At 42.2% G+C, this 25,921-nt stretch overlaps 1 protein-coding gene across 1 annotated transcript in view; it reads right to left on the bottom strand.

Moving 5' to 3' along the window:
• Positions 1–25,921, bottom strand: part of CCBE1 (collagen and calcium binding EGF domains 1) — a 229,023-nt gene that overhangs the window by 26,882 nt on the left and 176,220 nt on the right. Inside the window, exon 3 of the mRNA XM_038525879.1 lies at positions 2,570–2,622. Within this exon, the coding sequence (XP_038381807.1) occupies positions 2,570–2,622 (53 nt within the window). The remainder of the gene's footprint in view (positions 1–2,569; positions 2,623–25,921) is intronic.

Below are 25,921 nucleotides of genomic sequence, written 5' to 3'. Positions count from 1 at the left end.
AGACCCGGGATCGAATCCCACGTCAGGCTCCCGGTGCATGGAGCCTGCTTCTCCCTCTGCCTGTGTCTCTGCCTCTCTCTCTCTCTCTCTGTGACTATCATAAATAAATAAAAATTAAAAAAAAATTATAAATTGCAGCTTCTACTCAGCATATTTGTTTAAAAATTCTAGTCTCTTCACTACCTGTGATGACTAGTTTTATGTGTCAATGTGACCAGATCACCATACAGAGATACTGGGTTGAGCATATTCTAAATGTTTCCATGGAGATCTCTCTCTCTCTCTCTCTTTTTTTTTTTTTAGATAGGATCAACATTTAATTCAGTAGAGTCTGAATAAAGCAGATTGCCCTCGAAAATGTTGGTGGGCCCTTTCAATCAGTTGAAGGCCTTAATAGAAAAAAGACTTCCCCAAGGAAGAGGGAATTTTGGGGGTAGACGGCCTTCTGACTCAAATTGTGACTTTCTTCTGGGTCTCCAGCCTTACCTAGGGACTTCTGATTTGCCAGCCTCCACAATCTTGTCAAGTAATTCCTTTAAATAAACCTCCCTCTGTTTCTCTGAGCAATCCTAACTAATACACTATCTTTTCTGAAATTTTAGTTTTATACTTTGCATTCCTGGTAATGGAAATCTTTATGATTAAAGAGATATTGAGTAAGAACCTCTCCCCCTTTATTCCCACAGATTAAAACACTTAAGTGTTCTAGTGACACCAACACAGCAGAGAGTTACGGCAAGGCTACATTGATCACAGGTGTCACAGACTCACTTGAGGGTGAAGGGAGACTACTTTCAGGCTCTGATGTTTGAAACACGACCTCATATTTAAAGAAACTCTAAGTATGTGGTACCCATGTAATGTGTTTTTATTTAGGTTGGGCAAGGTCTTTAGCTGGGATCTTACACTGACTGGCCCAAACTTAGTTTTCTTAGTATCTGCCAAATTGAAATATAAAGGACACAGCTGCGGGTGGAGAAAAGCTGGCTTATAAAAAAAAATGCAATTATTTTTACCTTTGTGGGGTCTTTTTTTTCCCCTCACCAAGTTCTAACCAACAGAATTGACTGGTGGTGAGAAATTCAGTCTCGGAGAGGCCCAAGGCCACATAAACCATCATATGTAAAGTGATTTCCTAACCAACCTTCCTAAAGCAGCTCTCTCAGGGGTCCCAGCAGTGGTTTGGTGAACTCTTCCACCATTTCACTGAAGACAGCAATACACAGGGAGGATTCATTTATTTCCAGCTGAGACAAAGAAACTGCCCTCTAGGAGATAAAGCAACATGAGCTGGCTTGGCTGGGAGCCTGGTCGTCCACAGAGACCTGGCTTCTTGGGTGACAGAAACCTATTTCTCATTACCCAGCCTTCTCTCCCCAGCCCCAGGCAAACTAATCTCACACTCTCCAAATAGTTCACATTTTCTGGATCGGCACTGGGAACCCTTTGCAGCTCTTTTCCTCCTGCTTGTCCAGGTTCTGGGCAGCCTTCCTTGATCAGTTAGGTCCTCCTCTTTCCTGAGACTGCCTCTGACTGCTCTGGTCCTCTGTGCTATGTGCCTGTTCCAGACACTGCTTCCCTGAATGCCTCCACCACACATGTTGTGGTTATCATCAAAAACAAGAGCAGGAACCACCATTCATCTAGTGCCTAGTAAGAGCCAGTTTCTGTTCCAAGTACTTCACATGTGGTAATATTCTTAAAACCACCATGAGTCAAGTACTAATACCTTCCCACAAAAACTGAGATAGGTGCGTGTTACAGACTTAATCCTGGTGTCCTCTTGAAATTTGTATGTTGAAATCCTAACCTCCAAGGTGACGGTATTAGGAGATGGGGCCTTTGGGAGGTACATAGGTCATGAGGGTAGAGTCTTCATGAATGGACCTGGTGCATTTATAAAAGAAACCCCAGAGAGCTCCCTTGCCCTTCTGCCCCATAAGGACATAGCAAGAAGATGGCTATCTATGAACCAGGAAGCTCTCACCAGACATAGGGTTTTCCAGGGTCTTGGTCTTAGACTTAAGCCTCCAGAATTACATAAGAAATATATGTTTGTTGTTTACCAGATTATGGAACTTTTGTTACAGCAGCCAGAATGGACTAAGGCAATATGGAAAATGTAATTAAAATTCAGGTCAGATTCCATGCTGTTTATACCACGGGGTATAGACAGGTATGTGCCTTGAGGGCTGGATACATGTCTTACACTGCTCTGCCTCTTTAGTGCTGGGCTGAGCACAGTGCTTGAAGGGGCTTTGAGTCTAGCATCTGAAAAGCACAGAGAGGTCGGGGAGGATGCTTGTGTTCTCTGTATGAAATGCTGGTTAGGGAAATACAGCCCCTTCAGCTTAAAACCTGAAATACGAGAATTAATCTATAAGTTGTGTAATGATTTAGCTAGAACATGCTACAGGTAACCAAACAGGTGCTAGAAAAATTTAATGTCAGAGAAACCTGAAATTACACGCAGATAACCCACATACATTCTATGTACATCTGAACTTTATAGACCCCTAAGGGTTAGTCACAAACAAGGTGAAAAGACATAATCTTTTATATTACATACCTTCTGGGATGCATTGTCCAAGAACAAATTTATACCCTTTGCAGCATTTTTTCCTAAGAGACAAACAAAAATGTATTTTAAAATCTTTTTTTAAAATTTTTATTTATTTATGATAGTCACAGAGATAGAAAGAGAGAGAGGCAGAGACATAGGCAGAGGGAGAAGCAGGCTCCATGCACCGGGAGCCCGACGTGGGATTCGATCCCGGGTCTCCAGGATCGCGCCCTGGGCCAAAGGCAGGCGCCAAACCACTGTGCCACCCAGGGATCCCCAAAAATGTATTTTAAATGGGATGTTAGATTAAAAATAGAATTCTTTTCAGTTATCGAATGACTTGTGCCCAGGAAAAAGTGAGGCATAAGCGAAAGAAGGCATAGTGTATTTTTAAGGGAAGTGGAGATAAAAAGGGGAAAGATAATCAATATCACATGGCCACATCTTCCAACGGCAGGATGTCCTTTTCACCACGTAATATAGGAGTTTAATCACTTGAATCCTATGAAGTGGATTAACGCAGAGACTTCAAGATACTTGTATCAGATGAGGGGAGGCCTAGAGGATATAACAGAACTTTGAGGCTGGCCAGGCTCCTCTTCCTCCAAGCCAGGGATTCACATGACTTGCTAATTATAACAATTAGTTAATAATAACTAGATAATTATAATGATGTTTAATTGTAATAACAATTAGGTAACTAATTATTATTAAGACTGAGGCTGGGAGCCCAATGATTCTAACCCCCTATTTGAATGCTTGCTTTATACCTGTACCACAGAAGTTACTGAAAGGTATCTAAATTATCTGAATTAAAAAAACAGCAAATAGGCAATTCATTCATTCATTTATTTTGAGAGAGCACTCAGGAGTGGGGCAGAGGGAGAGGGAGAGAATCTCAAGCAGACTCCATGTTTAGCGCAGAGCCCAACTTGGGGCTCAATCTCATAACTCTGACATCATGACCTCAGGCGAAATCAAGAGTCAGAGGCTTAACTGCCTACATCATCCCGGTGCCCCCCCCGGAAAACAGGCAATTCTAACAAAAATTTCCAAGACTTCAATCTCTCCCTGAGGTAAAGAAATGGTGCCATCAGTTCAAAATGTTAATCTCTCCTGGAAGGACTATGCCTCTGGTATGGAGTTGTAAGCTCCTCACAGACCAACTCCCTGCACACAGCAACTATACACTTTGGAGAAAACAGAAGGAAACCACCACAGGCAGGTTCCGGTGAGTCGAGAGAGAAATTCAATATTTAAGAGGAGAGTTGAAATTTTGAACAAGGGGCAGACCCAGGCTAAGTTTCTTGCTTTTTGGGCTTTAGCCTGAGTGCCTATCACAGCTGCTAAGTGGTGTAGAAAGCTAAAACACAGGGAACCCACAGTGTGTTTTGGCTTGATCAAGTGGAAGACAAAGCTGGGGCAACCGGAGGCATGAAAAATTGAGGGAAAACCCAGGAAAGGAGAGTGCTGGAGAAGAGTAGCCTCAAATTCTGTGTATAAATCCTGCCCAAGCTCTGGTAAGCCCTGACCCATGCCTGTGAGGAGCAGGTTCAAAACACCCCTGGTAAATACAACTCATGCTGGATGAAGGCTTGAGCTGCCACCTACTGCAAGGCAGTTTTCACATTACATCCAACTGCGTTACTTGCCTGCTAAAAGAAAAATACCAACATTTCTTGAATGAATAGAACAGGATCCAGGGTCTTCATAACTTATACAAATGAGATAAAAAGGGGAAAGATAATCAATACAATATCTCATGGCCACATCTTCCAACAGCAGGATGTCCTTTTCAACACGTAATATAGGAGTTTAATCACTTGAATCCTATGAAGTGGATTAACGCAGAGACTTTAAGATACTTGTATCAGATGAGGAGATACAAATGAGACCCATTTTCAAGGGAAAGACAGTCAATGATGCCAACTCTGATTCTAGATGTTGGTATTATCAGACATGATGTTAAAGCAACTGTTACAGCTATATTTGATGATATAAGGGAAAATATTCTTGTGATAAAGGAAAAAGTAGGAAATCTAAGAGAAATAGAAACTATGAAAAGAACAAAATATAAGAACTAGAAAATATATCTAAAAAGAAAACCCCATCTTGCTGAATGGGTTTCACAACTGGGTGGTGATAAGCGGGAAAGAATTAGTGAATCTGAAAATATATGCACAGGATCTACCCAGTTTAAAGAGAAAAAAAAAAAAAGATTTAAAAAAATGCACCAAACCTCAGGGACTGTGGGACAATTTCAAAAGTTCCAATGGATGGTATTTGGAGTTCCAGAAGGCAAGGAGAGCGAGCCAAAAAAAAAGGAGCCGAAAAAAATGGAAAAATGGTTGAAATATCCCAAGTGCAGTGAATAATGTAAATTTACAGACTAAACATATTTAGCAAACTTGAAACAGGTTAAATACACACACATATGAAAATTTGTCTGGAGACATCATAGTCCTCCTGCTGAAAACTAAAGGGAAAATCTTGAAAGCAGGTGGAGAAAAAGTACACATCATACAAGTGTGTGGGCCTTGCACTTCCAATCCAAAGCCATGGTAAGCAGAAACAGTGGTAGGATATCTTTAACTACTGAGAAAACAAACCAGCCTGCTGTTAACCCAGAATCCTATATCCAGAGAAAATACCCTTTAAGACTGAAGGTGAAATAAAGATGTTTCGGATTAAAGAAAACAAAGCATTCTTTACCAGCAGACCTGGATGACAAGAAATGCTAAAGTGCATTCTTCCGAGTAAAAAGGGACAGGGTGCCCGGGGAGGGGGTGGGGCAGGGGGAAACATGGATCTTTAGGAAGGAATGAAGTGCCCCATACATGGTAAATGTCCAGATACATATAAAAAGGCTATTTTTTATCTTTAGTTATTTTAAAGCAGAAATTATACCATTGTCTTGCAGGATTCATAATGAAAGTAAATGCAACAAACTGCACTGCAGAATTTAAAAATGGCAGGGTTATAAAGGGACCTACATGGTCGCAAAATTTCTACACTGTGTGTGAAAATGTACAACGCAACAGATAATTCCTTTTGTTCTCCAACCCCCCAGCCTCCCTATTCCTCCCTTCCCTCCCAGCTGGGTTCCTTGAAAGTTTCTCTTTACCATTTCCAAAACCAGGATGTTAATTCAGATGCCAAGAATTAATCGGGGTGCGTGAATCTGAGAATCTCCAGAACATAGGCCAAGATTTTTGAATTGTCTATAAAGGTTAAGATATCATAAAAAAAAAAAAGATTTCTCTGTAATCTTAAGAAAACCACATTCAAGGTTATTCCCATGGGAATATTCTCTCAATCATTTGTATTTGGATATGCTTTCTGGGTGGAAGAGAAAGGGAGTTAAATATGGTCTAATGATTGGGGAGTGCACATCGCCTGCAGCCTATTGACGCCATGTGTGTGAGCATATCATTTGTATGTTGTAGTGAATACTGGGGCATGAGCCAGAGATTTGGGAAATTAGGCATTATTTGGGTTCTAAAGAAAATTCCCACCTTTGTCAAATGGTCTGAACCTTCCACCAGGTTAGACAAGGCTTTCTAAGAAAAATTTCACACACTTAAGTCTATTTTTTCCATCACATTTTAGTAAGACAATAACAACTATGACTTCCTGCTTTTACAAATTAGTATAGCCTACTTCTATTATTCATCAAATTTTATTTTTTTAAAGATTTTAAGTAATCTCTACACCCACCATGGGGCTCAAACTCATAACCCCAAGATTAAGAGTTGCATGCTCTCCCACTGAGCTAGTCAGGTGCTCCTGTCAAATGCTAGACAGGTTAGCACTCACAGGAGAAACTCAGCCATCTCTTCCTAAAACTTTTAAAATTTGTGAAGAATTTTATTAAATCCACTTGTAAATCTTGTATAGAATGTATTAAAAATGTGTACAACTTACAAACATCACATCTGGTAAGAGAATATTGTGGGGCCCAGCTGGGTACAGCAGCAGAGCCTCATTTCTCCCTGCAACATTTCTCACGTGCAGTCCAGCTGCCATGGACATTCTTACTTCAAATGCATAATAAGTGGGTTTCCATTTAAAAAAAAACAGTGGCATCTGGGATGCTTCCAAATCACACTTGAGTGAAATAACTAAGGTCCCCTCCCCTGCAAAGAACACATTTGCCAATCTGTATGTATATACTCAATACAGATTATTTTGAATCTTGCCTCAGTATATTTTATGTTTTATATATATGTGGGTGTGTGATTTACTGCTATGAATGATGTGTGGCAATGTCCAGAGTTTTCCAATTAGACATAATTTCCCAACATCTCCAACTGATTTATAATTTTACATGACAAGGGAAGCCCATGGGGTAGAAATTTATGATTATCGTTATTTCTAACAGAAGTAAAGGATCTACCTTTACCTTCTGTGAAACTTACAGTCGGTCTAGGTTTCCACGGCTTAAGGAAGTCCAGGTTCCTAACAACTAGAAAGAAAACTGCTTGATCATTAAAATTTTACAGTTCTTACTTACTGTATTACTTGAAGCTGTCCTATGGAAAACTCTAAGAGGAAGAACAGTACCCTAGATGATCTGAAAGTCAAGCAAATCACAAGAAAGTGGGATGAAGGGGGAAACATGTGTTTTTGATACATTTTAAGTGCAATAGCACATTTAAGCATATGGTTCTATTTGTCTGTTTCTATTTAAATAGAACGCCTAACATATAGCCACGGAGAAGTTCGACGGCATTTGAAAGTTCATGCACGTGGATGCAACCCTTATAATCTCTCCTTCTACGTCCAAGATCTCATACTTGGGCATTCTGATCTTTTTGAGCATCACAAGGGCTTGGGATTGTCCATTTAGTGGAGCCCAAAGTAATCTGTCTTTCGCTTTTTTATTAAATTAAATCACATAGTGATTTGATACGCCTTCAAAAGTCTACAGAGCTGTATCAGGAGATCTAAGCTTCAGAACGGCCATGCTTCATTTAAATACCTGCTCAGTTAAGAATTAACTCCCCCTCCGCTGCTTTTTTTCTTTAACTGCCTATCTCACGCCATCTCTCCGCTGGAGAGAAGGAGGTCTGAGACTTCATTGCACCCTCCTGCTTCTCCAGAGTTCCTGGGAAGACAGCATTAATTTGCATGTTAAACACTCATCCAACACAAACCACCATTTAAAATAAACAATGAAATATTCCAAAGTCTAAAATAATAAACCCTGGCTTGCACATGTTACGCCATTTCAAAGATTACTTACAACAAACATAATTTACGTACAATGAAGTCAAGATAGCCAAAGTGGAATCTTCTTCATGTTATGCAAGCACAGGCACTTGTTAGACCGAACTACAAACATGGTTGTGTGGTTTTTATCTTTAAGAAAAACAAATGAAGATGGGGAAAGTTCATGTGGATTCTGGGGAGGCAGTCCCTCTTAATCTGCTTCATGTGTCATAACTTGGTTTTCCAAATGCAAATGCTTTTCTCATTTCTTGGCCAGGGGAAGTGGTGATCAGAGGTGGTTCTTACATAGAAAGGGTGACATCGGCTAATCAAGAAAGTCTGTGGAGGCTTCCCCTGGGTGCCCCAGAGCATTAACACACATAAAAAATCATTTATAAAAACAGTGCAGCAAGAGATATATCCCAGCAACCAAGTATGTGTGAAAGCTTTTGGAAGGAAAAACGGAATCAGGAAAATGAAGATGTTAGAGATACCATCATTTGACTGTCTGCTGTTAGCAGATTTTAGAAAAGAAAAAAAAAAAAAAAAAACACCCTGCCTATAGGATTAAAGGACAAGAAGGGACCTTGAAAGGTCAAGTGAGTTATAAGGCAAGAAATAGTTCAATACTTGCTCCACTGCAACAGTAAATCTTCCTAAGATTTGAGGTTTTCTTTGCATTGCTGTCTAGATATGCACCAGACAGATCAGAATATTTTTTTTAAATGAGAGCAAGAACTGCACTTTTTAGAGTATTTTAGGGTTCTTTGTGCCAAGCTACAAGTAGTGGATGGAATAATGGCTTTGGGTCAAGCAAATCTGGTTTACAATTCTGGCTCCGTCATTTAGAGAGCTTGTAATGTGACCTCAGGCTCATTTCTTATACTCGCTGAGTTTCAGATTCCTCATGGATAACACATGAATAATAATATTTGCTCTATAGAACCATCACAAGGATTACAGATAATAAGGTACCTAGCACAGGGCCTGGTTTACGGTCAAAACAGTGTTCTAGCTGCAGCTTTATGAATGTAGCAAGAAAACAGCAAAAGCCACTCTTCTCAGGTGCCTTAATCTTATAAATCATCTCTTCCTTCCACTTCTTATTCAATGGCCAACGCCTTCTTCCAAAAAACAAAAGAGAGGGGGAGGGAAGGAAGGACAGGGAGAAAAGTTTTGATTTCAAGATGATTGGAAAGTAGTGTTTTTGTCCTCTTCTTTCAGAAGTTAAACCCAAATAATGGGACTAGGAAATAGAAATGCAAGGTCAAATTCCATGGATTAGGAATATAATTCCAATATGCAGTCTTATATGAATATGGCCAGTAGATGGGAGAATGGGAAGTGATTCTGTAGAGTAACTTCATACCTATGCGCCTTCAGAGGATGTTACCACAGAGAAGCCAACCCACCTTGCAGAATCTCAGCCAGGCTTAGGAATCAGACACACAACGTACTGGACATTCATTCCTCATCAAATAGTTGATGAGCTGTAGGATTAGAGGCCCCACTCACCTCCACCCCCCATTCGCACAGAGCAGTTGTCCCAGCTACAGACTGTTTTTGAGAAATAAAGCTGAGAAGGTTTGGAGGATGTTCAAGAGTTTATACTCTTTCTTCCAGGTTAACGAAATTGAAGATTTATTTTCTTTTAGCTGGGAGTCTCTAGATCTACACTCTAACCTTCATCCACTACAGACATGATTTCAATGTCCATAGAAACAAAACAGAAATAAAATGGTGTACTTCCAGGGTTCAGTTTCATCTACTACATCATGTCTATCACCCTTGATGTAAATAATGCCTATGTCCAAGTTGTGAGATTATGGCACCCCTCTCTTGCAGGAGGAAAGGGGAGGCCAGAAGATAGCAAGACAATCTGAAAGTCTGGTGAGAAGCTGGGCTTCCAGTTTCTGCCCTGACCCCAGGTACCCTTTGTCAGGTATCTTTCATCTACCACTACAAGAGGCAAAAGACACAGTCTTTGGAGAAAACTGTACCTGAGCAGGTTGAGATTTTCACACCAAGCCAGAGGCCCATGTGGAGCATACCCATGAGTAGATAATCTTGCCCAGGCACATAGAATTCCCAAACGTTTTGAAAGAACGTTTCAGAATCCTTCAGTGTAATATCTCATGCCAAAACAATAAAAGCCTCCTGGTGAAAGCTTCTGAAGGCCAAATGATGGCAGCTTCCCCACATCTCCAACCAGTCAGTCCTAACTGGAGAGACATGAAGCCGGGAGAATGCGAAGACCAGTACACACAGTCTTTTTCAACCACCTAACCCTTCTGCAGCATGCCAGACAAGGGAGTCCATGAGATCTTTCTGCTGATAACACAGCCATGAAACCCTTGGGACTACACTAAAGACCTGAGGATGGATGGATTTATTTATAAAGATTTTATTCATTTATTTATGAGAGAGAGAGAGTGTGAACGGGGGAAGGAGGAGAGAGGGTGAGAGAGAGGGACAAGCAGACTCTGCGTGGATCCCACCATGGGGCTCGATCTCACAACCCTGAGATCCTGACCTGAGCTGAAATCAAGAGTCAGTTGCTTAACTGACTGGGTGCTTAGCCACCCAGGTGCCCCTAAAGGCCCAAGGACTTAAAAGTGGTCCTGAATTACTTTGTAAAACTCCTTAGAGTGAGGAAGTTTTCTTCTCTTTCTTTTAAACTTCTTCGCTTGCTGAATCTTCTGTTGAGCTTTGTGTGACTTCACATGAACTATTAGAATTCCTTTCATACCAGATGCCCTGAGAACAGAACCCAGGAAGATGACTTACCTCCCATCTTGGCATGCGCAGTTCCAGCCTTTTAACCAGAAAGTACTTCGCCGCCCAGGCAAATGGAATAAGATCATGTATACTATAGCAATCAATGAAGGTTTTTTTTTTTTTTTTTAAAGCAAGCAAACAAAACAAACTTATCTACATATAAGCTTGTTCCTGCCAAATGACAGTGACAATATGAAAAGAATCATAAGGAGTATGTTATGTATAACTTACTCTCTTATGTGCAATTACTGATGGTCAAGATCAAATGCAGAAAACAGCATGGCAGTTCTTCAACAAATTAAACACAGAGTAACCACATGATCCTATAATTCTGAGTATATACCCAAAAGGAAGGAAAGAAGACTCAAAAGAGATATTTGTTTACAGCAGTATTGTTCACAACAGCCAAAGGTACTAGACATTCAACCCAAATATCCCTTGAAAGATGAATGAATAAAGAAAATAAAGAAAATGTGATATACACACATACACACAAGAATGTTATCTGTCATTTATTTATTTATTTATTTATTTATTTATTTTTTATTTTTTAAATTTTATTTATTTATGATAGTCACACACAGAGAGAGAGAGGCAGAGACACAGGCAGAGGGAGAAGCAGGCTCCATGCACCGGGAGCCTGACGTGGGATTCGATCCCGGGTCTCCAGGATCGCGCCCTGGGCCAAAGGCAGGCGCCAAACCGCTGCGCCACCCAGGGATCCCTATTATCTGTCCTTTAAAGGATGTTCTGACATGTGCTACGACATGGATGGAACTTGAAAACATTATGCTAAGTGAAATCATAAAAAAACACAAATATTGCATGACTCCATTTACAGGAGGTACCTCAAGTAGCCAAATTCATAGGCAGAAAGAAGAAAGGTGGTAGCAGGGGCTGGGTGAGGTGGGGATGGGGAGTTGCTGTTAAATGGGTAAACAGAGTTAGTTTGGGAAGTTGAGAAAGTTCTGGAGATGGATGATGATAGTTGTACAACAGTGTGAACACGCTTCGTGCTACTGAACTACACACCTAAAAATGGTTAACTTGGGAAACTTTATGTTATGGATATTGTATTACATAGACACAAAAAGATCAAATGGGGAAGGAATGCTGTTGAAATCATTCCTCTAACCAGTAACTCCCTGGGCATGGCATGATCTGTGTGAATTACAGAAAAAACTGTTTTAAAGGTACGTGAAGATTATTCTTAGACGGGGCTGAGGTAACAACCAGAAAGCATGTATAAGGCTTCACGTGAGAATAATCTAGTCATTCTACAAATATTCATCATGCACCAGAAGAGCTGGTGGTTCGTTCCCGGTCCCTGGGGATGTCCCTCCCAGGTTTGAATCTAAGCTCAGCTGCTCTCCAGCTGTGGGACCTTAGAGAGGTCACTTAAAGTCCCCCTTGCTTGATTTCCTCATCTGTAAAATGGGGATAGTAATAGTACCCACCTCACTGGCTGGGTGTGAGGGGTCAAGGAGTGAAGGTGCATGCAGAGCTTAGTGTGGTGCTGGCGTACATCAAAGAGAAAATCCAAAAATGTGCTGGTTTTCCTGTTGTGTCCTCACTCCAATGCTCACCGTCTAGGACCCTGGAGTGTTTTGGAGGGAGCACGGGAAGGGAGCAGCTGTGCCACAGTCGGCTTGGCTTTAGGAGAGACGCAGCCAAGGCCGACAGTAGTACAAAAGCCAGCCTCTTGGCTGTTTCATTTCCCTGGTCGCTCCAGCTCGATGATTTTATCAGATTTCAGGAGAAGTGGAACCACTCAGTCTACTAACACATTCCATTCCCCCCTCTCTGATCGGTGTAGTATCTGTTCTCAACAATGAAAGGCACACGACCAGACCTTGTACTGTTTGCCCAAAGCTGGTCCAGGAGCTCCTGGGAGGTGTGGACAACAGCCCAGGCTGCAGGGCTGAGAACACGCGTGGCCGCCTTTGTATGATGTATCTGCCAGCGCCTCCCTAACTCCCTGCCCTATCAGAGCCTCTCAGACTTGCACGATCAGGGACCTCTGCAGAGGGCTGCCCAGAGTCCACACGGGTCCTGGGGACAAGAAGCTGGGACTGCTTCACTGTCGCTTTGCTGCGATGCCAAGGCTCCACGTCTGGCTCTCTTCCTTTCCCTCCTTCTCCCCAAGTGGGTTTCCTACTCCAGCAACCCTCATCATCTGCCTTTTCCCTAATCACTGTCCATGGACAGTGCATGGAAAGTGGAGGCAGTTCACCCTATGCAGTAACAAGGCGGGGCCCAAATCCCTAATTACTGATGTGTTTTTATCCACCCTCTAAGCATCCCAGCAATGCCTGGTTGTTAATAATCTGCTACAATGGCATTTGTCAAGAAAATCATATCTCCAAGCACTGAATTAGTCATGATAAACCAAGCAATACAAGAAGTCATCAATGGTCACCAAAGCATTTCTGAAGTTTCCTGACTGCTCCTCTGCCTTCTCCTCCCACTCTGGGCCTTCTCCACAGCTCAGCCAGCCTTTCTTCCTGTTCTCTCTCCTTCAAAGGGTGGATTCAGCTTCAGGATTTCAATCCTGACCTTTCTTTACAACTTGTAAACTTCTGGGCATTCTCACTGATTTTGCTTGCCTGTATTTCCCAGATTTCCTATAATTATCTGGTATTGACTTCCATAGTGAGAACATGTTACACTTTAAAACCAACAGAAGAAAATTAACTTCTCACTGCCAAACTGGAATAAGAATAGCATCTTCCACGGAGCCAGTGCTTGAAGGCAAATAATCCACAAGCCTGTTTTTATTTATTTATTTTTTTCAGAGCTCGATCTCATGACCCTGAGATCATGACCTGAGCGGAAACCAAGAGTCGGACACTTAACTGACTAAGCCACCCAGGCGTCCCAGGAGATTTTTAGATTTTATTTAAATTCAATTTGCCAGCATATAGTAGGACACCCAGTGCTCATCTCATCATGTGCCTCCTTAACACAAGCCCTCCTGTTTTTAAATATCACCTTCTATTTTTCCCCCTAGTAAGAGACCTGGATTACCCAGGACAAGCTGTGCTTCCAAAGGTCATTACTGTGGCAGAGATGGCTAGTGGTTTCCCTTATCTACTTCCTCTTCTATTTTAACAAAGGCCCAAATTATAGCTGGGTACATAACTACCTAGGAAAAAGGGAAGCATTCCCCAGCCTCTCACCCACCAGGTACTACCTTCTGAATAAGCTGGGCAACAGGATGTGAGTAGAAGAGAATGGAAGGGGCGCATAATCTCTCCCTTTCACCTTTCCATGAGTAGGAACATGAACATGGTAATGCTCCATCTTGGACCTTAGTGATAATGGGTGGCTCAACATACAAGAAGCTCAATGATGCTGTCCATCCACCATATGAATTAAGGACTCCTGATACTTTCATGTAAGAGAGACAAATTTCCATGCTTAAGCTATTATTTTTAGCTTCAGCTTAAGGAGCCTAATATACCTTGAAAGCTAAAATAACAGAAGGAAATGAATCTATGGGAGCAAGGCTACTGAAACGCAAGCTTAGTAAGCCATAAGGGTGCCAGGAGAAGACTCCACCTTTTATTCTGTTCCAGGAATTGTGCGTGGAACCCTTGTGAAATGCTGACCCTTGAAATATAAATGTCTGGAGACTTCCTCATAAATTAACCAAAGCTAGAGACCTCTCTGCTTTGACAGGCCTATGATCCTTTTTCCCGCGCAGTGGGCAGAGCTGCAGTGGCACTCAGCCCCCTTCACCGCATTTCCAAGGAGGTCTCAGTACAGGAAACATGTAACTACAATTTCCCTATTCAGATTTTTGCCCATGGGTCAGTCACCTGAGAGTTAAATGACTAAGTCTTAAAGTAGAGGGCTTTACTAATAATGACTTTCAAAGACAGAGGGGACCTGATCTGAGTTCTTACATTAACTACTCATGCGACATACTCCTCACAGCATCAAACTCTCATGGAAAATGAAATACAATGGACATTAATTCAGGTCTAAATTCATACATTACTGAAAGTGGGATTTCAACCTCTAAATCATTTACAGATGAGAGCAGGAATCTTCTACTTTAGATATCGAATTATATAATGACCCAATACCGCAGTGAAAACTTCAGATTAGCTAACACTGGAAGCATCACATTTGACTTAATTCAATCAACACTTAATTGAGAGCTTCCTATACACCAAGCCAAGCATTTTCCATAGATTATTTAATTAAATTCGCATAACCACGCTTTTTTACAGATGGGAAAACTGAAGCATGGAATGCTTAAGTAACTTGTTCAAATTAGTAGCTGAACCGGACAGGAATCCAGGCTGCAGGATTCCAGAGGCCACCTCTTTCTCCAATGGAGTGTTCCAGGAAAAACGGTGATGAGTAAGCTTTGCATATGGCCCTGGAAGACCATTGATATGTGAAAAGTACATAGAGATTACCGAGAACAAGAACACAAGATGGGGCATTAGCAGTGTTGTAACACAAGTACAACGTATTTCTTCAGTACAGATGAAAAGAGTTGTAAGTCAGAGTCTGAGGCTGCAGAGATGTGAGGCCCAAGGGAGTTGCTCTTTCCCGAGAAAGATATATCAGGGCCCAGACAAAGGGATGCTCACCCTCATGATATACCAGCCTTTCTCTAGCTTGGCCCCAAATCCAGTTTTCCTGTCTTGCAATCTCTGTTTCCCTCTGGGGAAAGATTCCCTGTCCTTGAATCAGGACTGACACCACATTCTGGGTGTGCCTCCCGTCTCATACTCATGGAATCCGTAAATCAGAGTCACAGAATGGGCCCAAAGGAGAGGTAGAAGAGACTGCAGACAAAGGGCAGTTAAAAAGGGCCACCAAAGGTTTTCAGGCAAGAGATTAAGATGGTGTAAATAGGGTAATGGGAACTGAAAAATAAGGACAGACCTTAAAGAAATTTTGAAGGCATAATCTATAAGCTTTCCTAACACACTGGATGTAGAGAGTAAGAAAAACAGAGCAGTCCAAGACTAGAGAATTATCTTAGGGGACATGTTGGGAGGATGAGATCACCATTAACTAGAGCAGGTTACTTGACAAAAGAGCTAAATATAAAAGACTGTTACAGCACAAATTTTGGGATAACAGAAGGTATTAATTACCCTCAGTTTGGACACAGCGTTTAGGATGTTCGAGGCCTCAGGCAACTCAAGGGCGAGGCAGGGTCTTCAGAGGAACAGGTGAAGCTGAGCATAGGATAAAAACACACAGGAGAGATGTGGGCCAAGGACATGATTTAGGCAGATGTCCTCCTGCAAGAACTGGGCCCAGTAGGGAAGCCAGAGATAAAAAAAGAGGACTAGTCAGAGACGTGATACTAAAGAAGCCAACAAACTGCCTATGTGAGCTTGAACAAATCACTGTGCTACTCTGGGTCTCTGCTTCCCATTCTGCAAAGAAACGGCCTTAGATTATGGTGATATTTTAAGATCTCTCCCAACCTCCAAATTCCCTGGCTCCTGAGGTGATGAACATGTTCGATCTCTTCATTGTGGTGGTGGTCACGTGGGTGTAAACTTTGTCAAAACTCACTGAACTATACATTTAAAATTGGCTCATTTTATTGGTTGGAAATCAGGGGTGCCTAGGGGGTGCTCGGTTGATTAAACATCCAACTCTTGGTTTTAGCTCAGGTCATGATTTTAGGTCAGGGATCAAGTTCTGTATCAGGCTCCATGCTCAGTGGGGAGTCTGATGGAGATTCTCTCTCTCTCCCTCCCTCCCTCCCCTCCACCCCTTTCATGCATATACACGTGCTCTCTCAAATTTTTTTAAAAAAGGATGTAAATTATAATTCATTTAAGTTGGTTTTAAAAATTTCTAAAAAAAAATTAAAAAATTTCTGGCTCCAAGTAATTAACATTTCATGCGAAATTATTAATGATAGTATGAAATATTCCATTAGGAAAAAAGAAATACAGGTTAAAAATACATACACCCTCAGTCTCCGGGGGTGGGGAGGTGGGGTGGGGAACAGGCATGAATTAGAAGGAACTGCTGTAAGAAATTAGTTTCTGACCATTCGAGACATTGGTATGAGTGAGCAGATGTCTTGAAAATGTTTTATAGGAGCTGCACCGACCTTCCCGGGCGGAAAGGGGCTCGCGGGGAGGTGGAGCAGGACCCAGGAGGGCGAGGATCTCCTCGGGCTCCCCGGGACAGTAACAGCAACTGCGCGCCCAGGAGAGTGCGCCGAGCTCCCTAAGGGCTGCAGCGCGCACGGCGGGACCCGGCGGGACCCGGAGCAGCTCGGAGGGGCTCGGGCGGCAGCTCCGCGGAGGGGGCTGCGCGGCCCCGGGAGCAGCTCGGAGGGGCTCGGGCAGAGGAAGAGGCTCCGTGCAGAGGGGCCTGCGCGGTTCCAGGAGCAGCTCGGAGGGGCTCGGGCGGCGGCTCCGCGGAGGGGGCTGCGGCCCGGGAGCGCGAATCCAACAGCGCAGGCTCCGGAGCACAGGGAGCCGGGACACAGCCCAGGATCCCGCCTCCCCCGGGACAGGCAGAGGCCGGGAGGGCCCAGGACAGCGAGGACGCTCCTGCCCCAGCTGAGCACATCAGCGGCCCCGCCCCGGAGCCTCCAGGCCCTGCAGACGGAGTTCCTGCCGGAGCTGAATCCAGGTTTCCAGAGCTGCCCCGCCACTGGGGCTGTTCCTCCTGCGGCCTCACGGGGTAAACAACCCCCACCGAGCCCTGCACCAGGAGGGGGCACAGCAACTCCCCCAACTGCTAACACCTGAAAATCAGCACAACAGGCCCCTCCCCCAGAAGATCAGCTAGACTGACAACTTCCAGGAGAAGCCAAGGGTCTTAAAGAACACAGAATCAGAAGATACTCCCCGGTGGTTCTTTTTGTTTTGTTTTGTTTTTGTTTTGTTTTGTTTTTGTTTTGTTTTGCTTTTTGATTTGTTTCCTTCCCCCACCCCCTTTTTTCTCCTTTCTTTTTCTTTCTCTTTTTCTTCTTTTTTTTTTTCCGTTTTTTTTTCTCTTTTTCTTCCCTTTTTTTTTTTCTTCTCTTTCTCTTTTCTTTCCTTCTTTCTCTCCTCTCTTTTTCTCTTTTTCCCAATACAATTTGCTTTTGGCCACTCTGCACTGAGCAAAATGACTAGAAGGAAAACCTCACCTCAAAAGAAAGAATCAGAAACAGTCCTCTCTCCCACAGAGTTACAAAATCTGGATTACAATTCAATGTCAGAAAGCCAATTCAGAAGCACTATTATTCAGCTACTGGTGGCTCTAGAAAAAAGTATAAAGGACTCAAGAGACTTCATGACTGCAGAATTTAGAGCTAATCAGGCAGAAATTAAAAATCAATTGAATGAGATGCAATCCAAACTAGAAGTCCTAACGACGAGGGTTAACGAGGTGGAAGAACGAGTGAGTGACATAGAAGACAAGTTGATAGCAAAGAGGGAAACTGAGGAAAAAAGAGACAAACAATTAAAAGACCATGAAGATAGATTAAGGGAAATAAACGACAGCCTGAGGAAGAAAAACCTACGTTTAATTGGGGTTCCCGAGGGCGCCGAAAGGGACAGAGGGCCAGAATATGTATTTGAACAAATTCTAGCTGAAAACTTTCCTAATCTGGGAAGGGAAACAGGCATTCAGATCCAGGAAATAGAGAGATCCCCCCCTAAAATCAATAAAAACCGTTCAACACCTCGACATTTAATTGTGAAGCTTGCAAATTCCAAAGATAAGGAGAAGATCCTTAAAGCAGCAAGAGACAAGAAATCCCTGACTTTTATGGGGAGGAGTATTAGGGTAACAGCAGACCTCTCCACAGAGACCTGGCAGGCCAGAAAGGGCTGGCAGGATATATTCAGGGTCCTAAAGGAGAAGAACATGCAACCAAGAATACTTTATCCAGCAAGGCTCTCATTCAAAATGGAAGGAGAGATAAAGAGCTTCCAAGACAGGCAGCAACTAAAAGAATATGTGACCTCCAAACCAGCTCTGCAAGAAATTTTAAGGGGGACTCTTAAAATTCCCCTTTAAGAAGAAGTTCAGTGGAATAGTCCACAAAAACAAAGACTGAATAGATATCATGATGACACTAAACTCATATCTCTCAATAGTAACTCTGAATGTGAACGGGCTTAATGACCCCATCAAAAGGCGCAGGGTTTCAGACTGGATAAAAAAGCAGGACCCATCTATTTGCTGTCTACAAGAGACTCATTTTAGACAGAAGGACACCTACAGCCTGAAAATAAAAGGTTGGAGAACCATTTACCATTCGAATGGTCCTCAAAAGAAAGCAGGGGTAGCCATCCTTATATCAGATAAACTAAAATTTACCCCAAAGACTGTAGTGAGAGATGAAGAGGGACACTATATCATACTTAAAGGATCTATTCAACAAGAGGACTTAACAATCCTCAATATATATGCTCCGAATGTGGGAGCTGCCAAATATATAAATCAATTATTAACCAAAGTGAAGAAATACTTAGATAATAATACACTTATACTTGGTGACTTCAATCTAGCTCTTTCTATACTCGATAGGTCTTCTAAGCAAAACATCTCCAAAGAAACGAGAGCTTTAAATGATACACTGGACCAGATGGATTTCACAGATATCTACAGAACTTTACATCCAAACTCAACTGAATACACATTCTTCTCAAGCGCACATGGAACTTTCTCCAGAATAGACCACATATTGGGTCACAAATCGGGTCTGAACCGATACCAAAAGATTGGGATTGTCCCCTGCATATTCTCAGACCATAATGCCTTGAAATTAGAACTAAATCACAACAAGAAGTTTGGAAGGACCTCAAACACGTGGAGGTTAAGGACCATCCTGCTAAAAGATAAAAGGGTCAACCAGGAAATTAAGGAAGAATTAAAAAGATTCATGGAAACTAATGAGAATGAAGATACAACCGTTCAAAATCTTTGGGATGCAGCAAAAGCAGTCCTAAGGGGGAAATACATCGCAATACAAGCATCCATTCAAAAACTGGAAAGAACTCAAATACAAAAGCTCACCTTACACATAAAGGAGCTAGAGAAAAAACAGCAAATAGATCCTACACCCAAGAGAAGAAGGGAGTTAATAAAGATTCGAGCAGAACTCAACGAAATCGAGACCAGAAGAACTGTGGAACAGATCAACAAAACCAGGAGTTGGTTCTTTGAAAGAATTAACAAGATAGATAAACCATTAGCCAGCCTTATTAAAAAGAAGAGAGAGAAGACTCAAATTAATAAAATCATGAATGAGAAAGGAGAGATCACTACCAACACCAAGGAAATACAAACGATTTTAAAAACATATTATGAACAGCTATACGCCAATAAATTAGGCAATCTGGAAGAAATGGACGCATTCCTGGAAAGCCACAAACTACCAAAACTGGAACAGGAAGAAATAGAAAACCTGAACAGACCAATAACCAGGGAGGAAATTGAAGCAGTCATCAAAAACCTCCCAAGACACAAGAGTCCAGGGCCAGATGGCTTCCCAGGGGAATTTTATCAAACGTTTAAAGAAGAAACCATACCTATTCTCCTAAAGCTGTTTGGAAAGATAGAAAGAGATGGAGTACTTCCAAATTCGTTCTATGAAGCCAGCATCACCTTAATTCCAAAGCCAGACAAAGACCCCGCCAAAAAGGAGAATTACAGACCAATATCCCTGATGAACATGGATGCAAAAATTCTCAACAAGATACTGGCCAATAGGATCCAACAGTACATGAAGAAAATTATTCACCATGACCAAGTAGGATTTATCCCTGGGACACAAGGCTGGTTCAACACCCGTAAAACAATCAATGTGATTCATCATATCAGCAAGAGAAAAACCAAGAACCATATGATCCTCTCATTGGATGCAGAGAAAGCATTTGACAAAATACAGCATCCATTCCTGATCAAAACTCTTCAGAGTGTAGGGATAGAGGGAACATTCCTCGACATCTTAAAAGCCATCTATGAAAAGCCCACAGCAAATATCATTCTCAATGGGGAAGCACTAGGAGCCTTTCCCCTAAGATCAGGAACAAGACAGGGATGTCCACTCTCACCACTGCTGTTCAACATAGTACTGGAAGTCCTAGCCTCAGCAATCAGACAACAAAAAGACATTAAAGGCATTCAAATTGGCAAAGAAGAAGTCAAACTCTCCCTCTTCGCCGATGACATGATACTCTACATAGAAAACCCAAAAGTCTCCACCCCAAGATTGCTAGAACTCATACAGCAATTCGGTAGCGTGGCAGGATACAAAATCAATGCCCAGAAGTCAGTGGCATTTCTATACACTAACAATGAGACTGAAGAAAGAGAAATTAAGGAGTCAATCCCATTTACAATTGCACCCAAAAACATAAGATACCTAGGAATAAACCTCACCAAAGATGTAAAGGATCTATACCCTCAAAACTATAGAACACTTCTGAAAGAAATTGAGGAAGACACAAAGAGATGGAAAAATATTCCATGCTCATGGATTGGCAGAATTAATATTGTGAAAATGTCAATGCTACCCAGGGCAATATACACGTTTAATGCAATCCCTATCAAAATACCATGGACTTTCTTCAGAGAGTTAGAACAAATTATTTTAAGATTTGTGTGGAATCAGAAAAGACCCCGAATAGCCAGGGGAATTTTAAAAAAGAAAACCATATCTGGGGGCATCACAATGCCAGATTTCAGGTTGTACTACAAAGCTGTGGTCATCAAGACAGCGTGGTACTGGCACAAAAACAGACACATAGATCAGTGGAACAGAATAGAGAATCCAGAAGTGGACCCTGAACTTTATGGGCAACTAATATTCGATAAAGGAGGAAAGACTATCCATTGGAAGAAAGACAGTCTCTTCAATAAATGGTGCTGGGAAAATTGGACATCCACATGCAGAAGAATGAAACTAGACCACTCTCTTTCACCATACACAAAGATAAACTCAAAATGGATGAAAGATCTAAATGTGAGACAAGATTCCATCAAAATCCTAGAGAAGAACACAGGCAACACCCTTTTTGAACTCGGCCATAGTAACTTCTTGCAAGATACATCCACGAAGGCAAAAGAAACAAAAGCAAAAATGAACTATTGGGACTTCATCAAGATAAGAAGCTTTTGCACAGCAAAGGATACAGTCAACAAAACTCAAAGACAACCTACAGAATGGGAGAAGATATTTGCAAATGACATATCAGATAAAGGGCTAGTTTCCAAGATCTATAAAGAACTTATTAAACTCAACACCAAAGAAACAAACAATCCAATCATGAAATGGGCAAAAGACATGAAGAGAAATCTCACAGAGGAAGACATAGACATGGCCAACATGCATATGAGAAAATGCTCTGCATCACTTGCCATCAGGGAAATACAAATCAAAACTACAATGAGATACCACCTCACACCAGTGAGAATGGGGAAAATTAACAAGGCAGGAAACAACAAATGTTGGAGAGGATGCGGAGAAAAGGGAACCCTCTTACACTGTTGGTGGGACTGTGAACTGGTGCAGCCACTCTGGAAAACTGTGTGGAGGTTCCTCAAACAGTTAAAAATAGACCTGCCCTACGACCCAGCAATTGCACTGTTGGGGATTTACCCCAAAGATACAAATGCAATGAAACGCCGGGACACCTGCACCCCGATGTTTCTAGCAGCAATGGCCACGATAGCCAAACTGTGGAAGGAGCCTCGGTGTCCAACGAAAGATGAATGGATCAAGAAGATGTGGTTTATGTATACAATGGAATATTACTCAGCTATTAGAAATGACAAATACCCACCATTTGCTTCAACGTGGATGGAACTGGAGGGTATTATGCTGAGTGAAGTAAGTCAGTCGGAGAAGGACAAACATTATATGTTCTCATTCATTTGGGGAATATAAATAATAGTGAAAGGGAAAATAAGGGAAGGGAGAAGAAATGTGTGGGAAATATCAGAAAGGGAGACAGAACGTAAAGACTGCTAACTCTGGGAAACGAACTAGGGGTGGTAGAAGGGGAGGAGGGCGGGGGGTGGGAGTGAATGGGTGACGGGCACTGGGTGTTATTCTGTATGTTAGTAAATTGAACACCAATAAAAATAAATAAATAAATAAAAAAAAAAAAAAAAAAAAAAAAAAAAAAAAGAAAATGTTTTATAAATAAATAAATAAATAAATAAATAAATAAATAAATAAATAAAATGTTTTACAAACACATGGGAAAGTAATGAGAACCACTGGACAACTCTCAGACGTGGCATATGCAGTAGGTACTTTAGGACAGCTCTGGCTCCCCAGGACTTGTAGCTCACAGGTGCTCACGACCTCTAGACAAATTAACTTAAATAGTGGTTCTCAGGAGCTCATCCCATGTCAGTCAAAAGGTAGACAAACACAATCACGGTTTCTAAAGTGCAAGAACGGATGTTCCTGATGTAAGGTATATCCACTTTTAAAACAACTTGGGCTCCATGATATTTGAAGTATCCATTAGAAGGGAGAGGCTGCCCACATCTCTATGTTGAGTCTACTATGCAGTTTGCCATTTATCATATTTTTTCCTTTATGCAAATTTTGAGACTTTCTTAGAGTATTAAGTCTGATGCCCAACCACAAAGCATAATTTGGGGCCCTATAGTGAAGGTAGCTCTACAGAGAATCTTATGGGCTACAGGAAGATATGCGAAGCTCTCCCATTGGACATGCTGCAGCCAGGCTCTTCCAGTTGACCATGAACTCCTCCAGGACAGGGATCAGGTCTCAGTTATGTTGAGCAGCTAGCATAGTGTCTGAGACATCACAGATGCTTGGCACATCCTGGCTGAACTGAACTTGGCTAGCACTCTTTTCTTAGGAAGAATGTATCCCAGACGCTATTTACGTGATAAGAGGAATAACCTTATCATCTGTCTTTTTTTTTCCTTTTAGTTTATCTTTTCTGGCCTCCTGTGGGCTCTTCCTACCTTCCTTCCTCCTTTTCTGCATTACAACGTACAGAAGGAATTAGGGACTAGCACAAGTGGTGGATAGAGATTAAGGAGCGTATAACCCCGGTAATGTTTCCTGCATGGAATAATGACCAATTGCCTTTACCATCTTCTGTCGCCTGGAACTAAAAATATTCAGCTTTATCTGGAGTAAACAGAATGTGCTCTCTGTCTGAGATGAAGAACTGGGAGGCCCAGCTAGTCTAGCTGTTCCAAGACCATTGAGTGGTACAGCTGGAACCACAATCCAGGGGCTTCTTGGCAACCCAGCCACCCTGTCCAGGGTAAGAGGGTGCCTCAGGATGCTAAGTCTGGACCTTTGCTGAGTGGTGACATGAGCTTCTGTATTAGGAGGCCTGAATGAATCATAAGAGTTTAACACAAATGTGTGGAGACCGTGCATGGTATCACTTTAAAGGGCAGCTGTTTAGAGTTAGGCAGACCTGAGTTTGAAACCCAGTTCTACCGTTTACTGGTTTGATGAATTGACGTAAGTTACGTATAAACTTAGTTCACAGTTTCTTCTTCTGAGAAATGCAGTATAGACACACACTTTGTTAGGGTTTCCGTGAGATGGATAAAGCAGGTGGTATAGTTCCTGTTATATATCCTATGAGGGATAATAATAATGACAGCAGGAGGAACAGTCGTGGTTACTGTCACTGTGTCCTCTTTCTTCAGCTCAGGGATTACAGTGTATATATTATATTAAATGCTCATGACAATTATGACCAGCCACTATGAAACACTGGAAAGCATGAAGATAAACAGCATGTTAACTTGCACTGAATCAATGAATAATAACTGAACATTGACCCTGACCAAGTCCCTGATTGATGCCTTGGGAAACAGAAAGAATCCTGAGATAAAAAGACCTGGTAAAAATCACTGAGGATTCAGAACATAAGAACAGTTCGATTACAACTTGACCTTTGAAAAGAATATAATACTCAAAATATCAAAAGACACTCAGTCCATCAAAAATGACCACAGGATAGGGCAGGCCCAGACTGGTGTGGTCTGGGAATTTTCTGTGGATTAGATTTGGATTTTACAGGAAGGATAAGATCTATCTAGACAACGAAGAGGATGGAAGACCACTCAGGGCAGAGACAGGGCATTCAGAAGAGCATGACGAGGTGCTGTTTATCCTGGCCTGAGGGACACAGCATGTCTGATTTTTGTTACATGGTAAGAGATAACAGTGCCTTATTATTATTTTTTAAGATTTATTTATTCATGAGAGACAGAAAGAGAGAGAGAGGCAGAGACACAGGCAGAGTGAGAAGCAGGCTCGCCACAGGGGGCCGGATGCAGGACTCGATCCTAGGACCCTGGGATCACGCTGAGGGGAAGGCAGACGCTCAACCACTGAGCCACTCAGGTGCCCCATAACAGTGCCTTATTAACTAAAACCTCAAATTACCCAGAGATGGCCTTCTCTGGGCCTGCCTGCCCATGGCCCCTTCCCAGGGAAAGCTGCTCAGCCCATTGTTGCTTCTGGCTGGGTGGCCTGGATGGTCCTACTTTGTTCCAAAAGGCAACAATCCTGCCTCTCTGAGTTGAGAAGACTGGGAAGGGGCGTCTGGATCAAGGCTTGTCCAATCTAGCCATCTCTCCAGGACAGAACAGTGAGCCAGATCAATCCCACCCTCCTGTCAGGGCTCTACACCTACAGACACCCCATGAGGGGCTAGCTAGCCATAGTGGTACAACTGAGTCTCCTATAGCTGAGAAAGGTCTGGAGATGGGCTGAAACCCTGAGTGGGTGGAGGTAGCTGGGCATTGGTCAGACTCCTGAGAGAAGCAGAGACTTAGTGAGGGAGATGAGGGAGGAGCCACTCCCAGGGCTGCCTTACTTTCTGACACTGCTGCCTCTACTGCCCCGTTTTAACACCATCCTAACCACAGCTCCCTTTATTCTTGAGGTTCAAGTGGCACTTCTGCTCTTCGCAGCCAAAATCTTGTTCTTTTCCAGTTATCCTGGTGACACATGGATGACCCAGTTTTGGGAAGTAATAGTACAAAACGCTTTGATTTGGGGGTTAATCTCAAGGAGGGTTTCCGTGCCTTGCTGCGTGTTTTATCAAAAGCACAAGTATTTGTTTCGTGTACAGAAATCACTCATGGATGGCTCAAATATAAATGTCTTTTATTAACCAGTAGACACAGCCCTTATCGCACTGAGTGTTGGATTCCGTCAAGAACAGATGAATGCCCAGGTGCTTTTGGCAGTTAGTAAATTATTTACTGGGAACCTTGAGAAAAAGTTGTAGCTTGAGTTTAAACAATAAGAAACCAGTACCAGGCTGAGCAAAGTAAGCCAAGGAGAAAACATGTTTCTTAAACGTGAGCTTGCTTTAAAAAACAAGGAAAGTTCTAGTGTCTCTGGCAACG

This window comes from Canis lupus, chromosome 1 (assembly GCF_011100685.1).
Source record: "Canis lupus familiaris isolate Mischka breed German Shepherd chromosome 1, alternate assembly UU_Cfam_GSD_1.0, whole genome shotgun sequence".
Taxonomy (NCBI): domain Eukaryota; kingdom Metazoa; phylum Chordata; class Mammalia; order Carnivora; family Canidae; genus Canis; species Canis lupus.
The sequence above is the reverse complement of the archived record's forward strand: the minus strand, read 5'-3'. Positions and strand labels throughout refer to the sequence as shown.